The sequence below is a fragment of the Macrobrachium nipponense genome, chromosome 4, assembly GCF_015104395.2.
Source record: "Macrobrachium nipponense isolate FS-2020 chromosome 4, ASM1510439v2, whole genome shotgun sequence".
Classification (NCBI taxonomy): Eukaryota; Metazoa; Arthropoda; class Malacostraca; order Decapoda; family Palaemonidae; genus Macrobrachium; species Macrobrachium nipponense.
This window is the reverse complement of record NC_061100.1, coordinates 72,535,217-72,544,290: the sequence shown is the minus strand read 5'-3', so window position 1 is coordinate 72,544,290 and position 9,074 is coordinate 72,535,217. Positions and strand designations below refer to the sequence as shown.

The 9,074-nt window shown below is 35.2% G+C and overlaps 1 protein-coding gene across 1 annotated transcript in view; it reads right to left on the bottom strand.

The window, feature by feature from the left end:
• Positions 1–8,868, bottom strand: part of LOC135210948 (transmembrane protease serine 9-like) — a 95,958-nt gene extending 87,090 nt beyond the window's left edge. The window contains exon 1 of the mRNA XM_064243927.1: positions 8,540–8,868. Within this exon, the coding sequence (XP_064099997.1) occupies positions 8,540–8,578 (39 nt within the window). The 5' untranslated portion in view covers positions 8,579–8,868. The remainder of the gene's footprint in view (positions 1–8,539) is intronic.
• Between the last annotated feature and the right edge of the window lie 206 nt (positions 8,869–9,074).

Here is a 9,074-nt window from a genome sequence, read left to right as displayed (position 1 = left end):
CCGCTTCTTGAAAGGCGCCGATGAAGGAAAGGAAATTAACTCCAATTCCGTCAAGGTAGGGTCCTGAATGCAGCCTTGTGAACAGTGGCAGGGGGACAAGGAGGTAGGCCCTCAGGTACGAGGAGCTCTGAACTGTGCTAGGTGTGGGGCACATTTGAGATCAAGTTTCTCTCTGTGACCTTTTTATGACCTTTGTATGCCCTACGGCGGCTTTTTGATTAATTCTCGGCTTTTGGATGCTGACGCCGGCGTTTCAAGCTCTGAAAGACAGGGCCCCGGCAGCACAGGCGAAGCGAAAGAAGCGCGTACCAAAGAGAGAAAGAGGTTTCTTGTGAATGTTCTTTTTCAAAATCTACGTTACTGAGTGGCAAAATAGGGAATATAGATAAATATGTATATACATATTTATATATGAATATATTGGTGTAATTATATATATATATATATTATATATATATATAAATATATATATATTATATATTATATCTATATATTAGATATAACTCATGACAATCCCTTTGAAAAGTTAATCTTACCAAGTATTGTTATGTTAACATTTTTGTTATCATGTATTCTGTGTAATAATGCTAACTATTGAAGAATTATTTGTTTAGTATGTGCTAGATTTCACAGTAAGCACAATTTAGAATAAGTAAAGAATAACGTAATTTTATAATCGCACATTTTGTCTCCCAGCGACATGTATTCTATTATTGTGATGTCAAACGCTTTGTTTTTCTTAGCTATTATCGCTGGCGATAAGAGAATTGACAGATAGTCATTCACTCACGTAAGATTTTGCCTTAGTCAAGAGATAAAGGAGGGTTCTGCTCATTCGTGTTTAATACACATACTCATCATGATTAGCTACGTGCTGGTTGTATCGAACATGTTAATGCTTTATCCAAAGCGATTGTTTCTTAACGTCGCACGTGCTTTTTGAGAATTACTGGGAGTGAAGTAAAACTACATGGCAATTACACAATAATTTGTAAGGTTGCAGAGTATATCTTAGCCCCAAAATGGTTCTTGATAGTGACGTCTTGCATTTTGAGTTCGAGTCACATAGAACCGGAAGTTTCAATCATTTTGCCTAGGAAATAGCGTCATCTTTCTTTTCAAGAAGTTTGCTTTCGACTGAAGATTAAATTCTTATTATTCAGAGACTGTGTACTATGCGTGTAACATTAATTGTAGAATCTCCGCTATCTCTCAATTTTTATTTTTTTATTTTTAAACTTGAAGCGTAACAGTTAAGCTTTTGTACTGATTACTCTTTGGCGTTTGTTAAATTTCTTATGGAATTACGTTCATGTAATTGATTGTGAAATCCATATAGACATTATAAGTGTGTTTTGTAACAGGCCTGTTAAATGTTTGGTGAATTTTGAGGATGCAGCAAAAGCAAAAATTTGAGGTATAAGGTAAAGTAAATTCTGTATTTTAACCGTGGTTAAATACAATTTTTGAAGTTTTTGTTAAATTTTGTCATTTGAATTGTTAGATTCTTTTTTCGCATGTATCTTAAGTATTTCTTGATAGTTTAAAATTTGCTTGATTAATTTAAGTTCTAGAAAAATTAACTTTTTGGGGATTTAATTTTGTTTATAATTTAATTACAGAATTAATTAACTTTTATAAAATTGTGAATTTTACTTATAGATTTTGAATTTAGTAATAAATTTTTCTATTTAACATTCTTATAATTGTGTTTCATTTATTGATCACCAGCGGTAGGACTATTTTTGTGCATAAGGGAGAGGGGTAGATGTTTTGTTCCTTCAGGTTTTGCTGAAGTGACTCTGACTAGGGAGAGTTACAGTTGTTTGATGGAGTGATGTCCTTTAATTAACTTCAACCTAAATGAATATCTCACAATTTTTTATAAACTTGGTCTGATATCTCACATATTTAATACGTTAGTGTATTTAAATATTGAGACCTCCTATGATTAATAAGTATTGTAAGGGATTCCTGTTGCATTTAGAGTACTCACTCGTATTTATTTCTGCCTGTAGTGAGGTAAATTTGAATTCTATGACTGGTAAGTGTAATGACCATGCATTTGGAATGCTTCGTGGCTGATTTAAATGGTCCCCAGGCTCGCGAACAAAACAAAATATCATTCTGGTTTACGGTTTATACTAGTGGGGATATATTTTGATAGGAGAGTGACCGCATAGTTGGGTTTTGCATTGTATTGTATATTGTTAGTTGAGTAACCTAGAGAAAATGGCTCTGTTCAATGCTATTGAAGTTTTAGCAGCTCCTTCCATCCAAGAGTTATCTGAATCCAATATGACTAAGGTACAGTGGACTGCTTTAGCTGTAGCATGTGGAGGTAATGTCTCGTAGAATGATAAAGGCACAAATCAGCTGCATTGCGATGAGAGTATTAATGAAATCTGGTAAAATACCAGATGAAGATGAGTTAGAATTAGCACAAGAATTGTTGAATGTAGCTCAGGCAACTTCGATAACTAAGCAAGACGAAAAGAAAGAGAAAAGTGTTGCAGAGGCAGGCCTTAATTAAGTTGATAATGCAAGTAGAAAAAAAGAGGAAAGAGAAGAAATCTTGATTTAGCTGCAGATGGAGGCTGAAAGAGAGAGGGAATACAGGCTCAAAAAGAAAGAGAAGAAGGGAGATGAAATTCATAAAGTCTCGTTCCACATTACATAAGACACCATCTAACCTTACCCAAAGTCGCCAAGACCCTGCATTTGATGTGTGGGGAGAGTGCAGAAGTTAATTCTCAAGTTTACTGAGAAGCTCCAGATGAGTTCTTTGATCACTTTGAAAAAGTGGCCTCAAGTATGGGATGGCCAGAATATAAATGGTCAGTCTTGTTACAAAATGTCTTGATTGGTAAAAGGAGAAGTGCCTTTTTAGCCTTATCAGCTGATCAGTGTAAAGGTTACACAGTACTCATTACAATAAAAGATTCAGATATTTAAGAAAGGATGACAGGATAACTTTCTTGGATTTTGCCTGTAAAGTGAGAAGGTGTTTCAAACGTTAGTGGAGGCTTCTAAAGTTAAATCTATGGATGGACTTCAAGAATTAGTTGTTCTTGAACAATGTCTTAAAGTGATTTCTGAACACACAAGAGCCTATTTGAGAGAGGAGGGTTAAGAAACTTGATAAAGCTGCTACACTGAGTGAAGACTATAACATTATCGGTAGCAAAAGGACTATAATGTCGAGTACCAGAATCAAAAGTGCACAGGTTTTAGGTCTCAACCAAATTTCAGGAACAAATTTACTGAATATCATACAAATGGTAATACCAGTACATCAGCAATCAAATGTTAAATCCACATTATCCAGTTTCTCAAGGCAGAGAATTAATGTTGTCAGCTTCAAGTGTGGGTGAGCAGGGCACTGCAGTGTTATCAGATACAACAGCAGTCAAAGCCAGTTAGTCAAGTGGTAAAATGTGACCAGGTGAAACAGACTACGAAGAGCAGTGTGGGGAAGACTGAGACTGTAAGGAAGACTGAGACTAAACAAGCTGAGTGATTAGCAACCAACGGAAATGTAACCTCAAGTGAGTGGCTGAGCAACTTGGAGGCTTTTAAACCATTTATCTACGAGGTTATGCAGGTAACTAAAGAAGGGTGTGTACAGGAAACTGTGAGGTTCTTCCCCACAGTTAGGGAAGAACCTCACAGGAGATTCAGTTATTCTGAAGGGTATAATTGCACCTGTTTTGTGAATTGGTGACAGGGAATGTTGATTTTGCTGCTGGGTAATGAAGTTGATGTTGTACAATTTGTTCCTTGTCCTATAGATACAGAAAAGCCGTTAGGTATTGGTCCTATGGTAGATTTAGGGAAGAGTAACCCCCACCTGTTTCTGAGTTGTGTAACTACCAGGAGTATGAAGACAATGCCTGCAAGTGAAGAAACTGATGGTTTACACACACAAGAAGGATCAAGTGAAGGATCTCTGAGCTTAGAGGTGTTGTTACAGGAAAGTGATGTTTACACTAGTGCTGACAAAGAAGAGGTTTGCCAAGAAGAAGAACCAATTATTCTTGAAGGGACTGTACTGAAGATAGCAGTGAAACTACAGCAGCTGAATTAGCAGGTACTGAGAGTTCAGTCCTGGAAGTTGATCAAGAAACTGCAGGCAAAGGATACATTGTTTGCCGATTTGTTCTTCAGAGTTGTTGATCAGGAAGAGATGCAAAAAACTCCTACCTGTTATTATCTAAAGGATGGTTTGCTGATGAGGAAGCATAGACCTACAGATATACCAGGAGATGATTTCATATCCAACGAGAAAATAAGTGGTGGAAGTAGCACACGAGTCTGGACATATGGGAATCTGGAAGACTGTTGAGAATATGATGTAGTATTTTATTCTGTACCAAACTTCACAAAATGTTAGTTGGTTCTGTCGAGACTTTCACACCTGCCAGATAGATGGAAAACCGAATGAAAAAAATTCAGAAAGCTCCCCTATAACCAATAGAAGTTACAAGAGAACCTTTAAGCAAAGTGATTATAGTTATGGTTGGAACACTTCCAAAAACGAAAAAAACGAAATGAATATCTGCTGACCTTCATGTGTCCTGTAGCAAGGTATCCTGAGGCGATCCCAGTTAGTAGCATATCTGCCAAGTGATAATACCAATACAATGCAAGGTAATACGACTCAGCAGTCAAATGTTAAATCCTCATTATCCAGTTTCCCAAGACAGATACAGCAGACAAATGTTGTCTGCTTCATGTGTGGAAGAGTAGGATACTACAGTTAGGAGAGTTATCAGACACAACAGTATTGAAAGCCAGTTGGTCAATTGGTAAAAGGTGACCAGGTGAAAAAGACTTTAACAGTTCTTGATGAAAAAATTTTGATGGCCTGCTCAGAAGAAACTAAACGTGCTCTTCTTATATTCCGTATAAAACAAATGTTGGAACTTAATTCTGATACTAATGACATTAGAGTTCCAGCCCTTGAATGTCTTCATACAGAAGCTGACATCATTATCTTTTACGTGTATTCTAAATTGAGACTGGAAGGTTCAACAACTCCAGTAATAATAAAGATGCTGAGGACACAGACATCGGAGTGTTGTCACCCTATGTTTCACACCATGTTGATGGTACCCTTGGCATAAAAAGGCAACAAGCAACACACGTCTGGTCCCAAATTTGCCCTGAGTATATTGTTACTGTCATTATTGCTTTGCACATCTTCACAGGACCAGATGTAGCTGCAGCATTTTTCGGTCATGGAAAGAGGGCTGTATATGACAACATAGTGAAATCAAGACAAGCCAAACAGTTTCTACAAACACTTGGGTCAAGCCTTCCAGTCTCACAGAACACTCTCAGCAGCATGACAGAGTTCACCATTCAATTTCTGTATAATGACAAAGTCAGCAAAACTCTAGGGGAAGCTCGTACTTCAAAAGTGGAAAATTATGAAATGTAAGACAACAATTCGGATCCCTCCAGATCAAGACTCACTTAAACTTAAGATTACTCGAGCAGTCAAGTAATGTCAAGTATCAGGTGTTTGTTTTGTTTTGAAGAACTTGAATCAACCATTACTTGACTGCTCCCCATTACAGCATGGCTGGATCATACAAGCTCGAAAATGCCTACCTTTCCGTAACGCCAAGTCAGCTCTTCCAGAAAGACCCGTCTCCTTAGAGATTCACATGCCATGGACATAGCACAGAAACATTAACAGAATGTGGTTCAGAAAAAGATGAACTTGATGACTTTGATTCTTTTGAAAATTGAAGTCATATGTTATGTTAGCAGTCTTTATATATATATATGAATTAGATATTAAAGGACATTGTAGCTCGATATATGTATATGAATCACGGAAAAGTGATATGACTTATAGATTGGCTACGTGCTGTCAAAAGCACTACAAACACTACCGGAGTCGAGGTGGGTTGATGTTGTCTCCAAACCAACGAATTACCTGCGCGCGAAAGGTATTTCAGGGTGAGAGGCGACATGAACTTTTAGCTTCTCGCGGTAGTGTAGTAGGTAAAAGCTTCACTGACGTTCCTGGGTTTGAAAGGATCCTGGGATCGCGCCCCGATCCAGGCAAGTCTATTATCGGGAAAAAAATTCCCCTTCGGTTAAGCATATATGAAAATATATTAATTCCGAGGTAGAGCGAATTAGATATTAAAGGACATTGTAGCTCGATATATGTATATGAATCACGGAAAAGTGATATGACTTATATATATATATATATATATATATATATATATATATATATATATATATATATATATATATATATATTATATATATATATATATTTCTCTTACATACTTCATCCGCTCACGCATAAATTTACATTTGCATTTAGAGAATTCAGTATATGCTGGTAGAAATATTAATGCAATTCATCAATAATTTAATATCTCTCCTTTTTTTTTGAAAGAAATGTCAGTTAAGCTCGCAAAATGAGTTGCACTTATGCAATGATAATTAGCATATAAATGGCGGCCCTACTGGATTTCATTCTCCTTTTATCAATTATGATTGATATAATTTTCAACAAATGCTATAAAAATAAATGTCTTACTAGTTCTGAGTGCAAATACACTTAAGTGGAAGGACACACCACTGCTGATTGTCAACATGAGCTGACAAATGAATGGTCTAAGAGAACTCGACGGCCATCTTGGATTTTGCCACTTTATGGAGTTACCCCCAAGGTTTTGGGAGGGTCGCCCCCGCTAATTTTGCAGCGTATTAGCACAGGATATAAAAAATATCACTGAAAGTTTGTCCTCTAATGGTGGTCACGGATCCTTAACATTTCTACTCAACTAGTATATATATATATATATATATATATATATATATATATATATATATATATATATATATATATATATTTATATATATATATATATATACATATATATGTATATATATATATATATATATATATATATATATATACATTTATATATATATTTTATATACTATGTATATATATATATATATCTATATATATAGTACTATTATATATATACCAAATATATATTGTATATATATATATATATATATATATATATATATATATATATATATATATTTATATGTATGCATGTGTGTGAGTATGTATGTAGGTCCAAGACTTATGTAATCATATAGCTCAGTACAGAATGATTTAAGTGTGCGAGTATGGTAAGCAAGGTAAATAGACACAGGTGCTTAGAAGAAGAGTTTCATATGAAAAGTCATAAGAATTTTTTTCTCTGGGTATTGTGAAGGAAAGTTTAGTTTTAGGGCAGATGAAAATATAAACTCTCATTTGACTAAAAAAAGAAACGTAGATAAATAATGAACCTCTTTTCTACAAAAATAATTAATTGCTGCATAGATATAAGCATTTAATGCATGATACATTAGGTACATTACAAGTACTAAATCTTGGCACTTTATAATACTATAATCAGTTTTCTAGATTAGCTATGAAGTGGTAACTCTCGAAGATTTTAAATACACGTCATGTTTTTCTTTTTGAAAATAAAAAGCCTCCGTAAGAACATATTTTGAACTTGGATCCTATACATGCAGGCTCAGTTAACACTTAACCACAACCAAATTAAAACATTACACCATTTAGTACCAGCATTAAAGAAGTTTATTTATTTATTAACTTGCGAATAGACGCTTCCTGGTAGAGATTTAATTAACAGATGTTCAGTAGAAAAATTACGTATGTGTGTGTGGAACTTATTAGGTTGATTCATATTGGTGTGAAGTACACGGCAGTTAGCTCAGGGGAGAGAGAGAGAGAGAGAGAGAGAGAGAGAGAGAGAGAGGAGAGAGAGAGAGAGAGACCTATTTTGTATATTCAAAACATTAAAAATATTCTTTGCGTAATTTGGTTATTATTCTACAGTATAGGCCTCGTTCAATAAGATTCAATGAAATAATAAGAATTGACAGAAATATGTAGTATACACACACACAGACACACACACACATTTATATATATATATATATATATATATATATATATATATATATATATATATATATATATAAATAAATGCATGTGTGCGATAAAAGGGAGAGAGAGAGAGTGTGTGTGTACGTTCTTCTATACTTGTCGCTGTGATATATATATATATATATATATATATATATATATATATATATATATTATATATATATTGTATGTATATATGTGTGTGTATTGATACATATATATATATATATATATATATATATATATATATATATACAGTCTTCTTCAATAAAAATACGTATGTTAGAAAAGGAAAATAGGAGAGTGGCTGATTTAGTGTAAGAGAGGGTCTTTAGCAAAGTTGGGTTCATAACTGCTCATACTTGTTCGATAATATTATATGCTCCTACAGATTCTGCGATTTCATGAAAACGTTTTCATTTTAAGACGTTGATTATGCGCTCTAGTTTCTCGCACAAGCAAGAGATAAATACTTTATTACTCCAGAGAATACATGACTAAGTTATAAGCGAATACCAGTTAGACAACCAGGAAACTGACCATACATACCAAGACACCGAGGGCGAAAGGTAGTCCAATGAACTTCATAATGGTTTAAGGAGATACACAGTGTAGATGTTCATAGAACGACAAGTTCAATGCACTTCATGCCGTTGCCCCCAATGGAGGCGACTGAAATTGGCTGTTCACTGGAAAGACAACAAACAACTTCGAATCTCCTTCCAGCAGCAACCGCAAGGACACCCGTATTGCGCAGCCAGGTGGGATGCTATGGCTCCGAGACTGAATTCCTGTGAGAGCTTAGGTCGAAGATTATGAGAGACCGTTGTAAGTGAACTGTAGAAGGGGTCTGAGGCGCCCTTCTGCAGGAGCCACGGGGTGACTGATGGGCAAATGGCCCAGAAGAGTGAGATGCCGAGGCTAAGAAATCTAATTGCTGATGAATTCGCCTAATAAAAGAAGAAAATCTCCCTTAGTTGATGACATGTGCTTTTATATATCCTTTTAAAAACATCAAAAACACTTGTGACCCATAAGATGGCTATTAGCATATTACTCTCTCGACGCCAGTGAGCAAACTTAA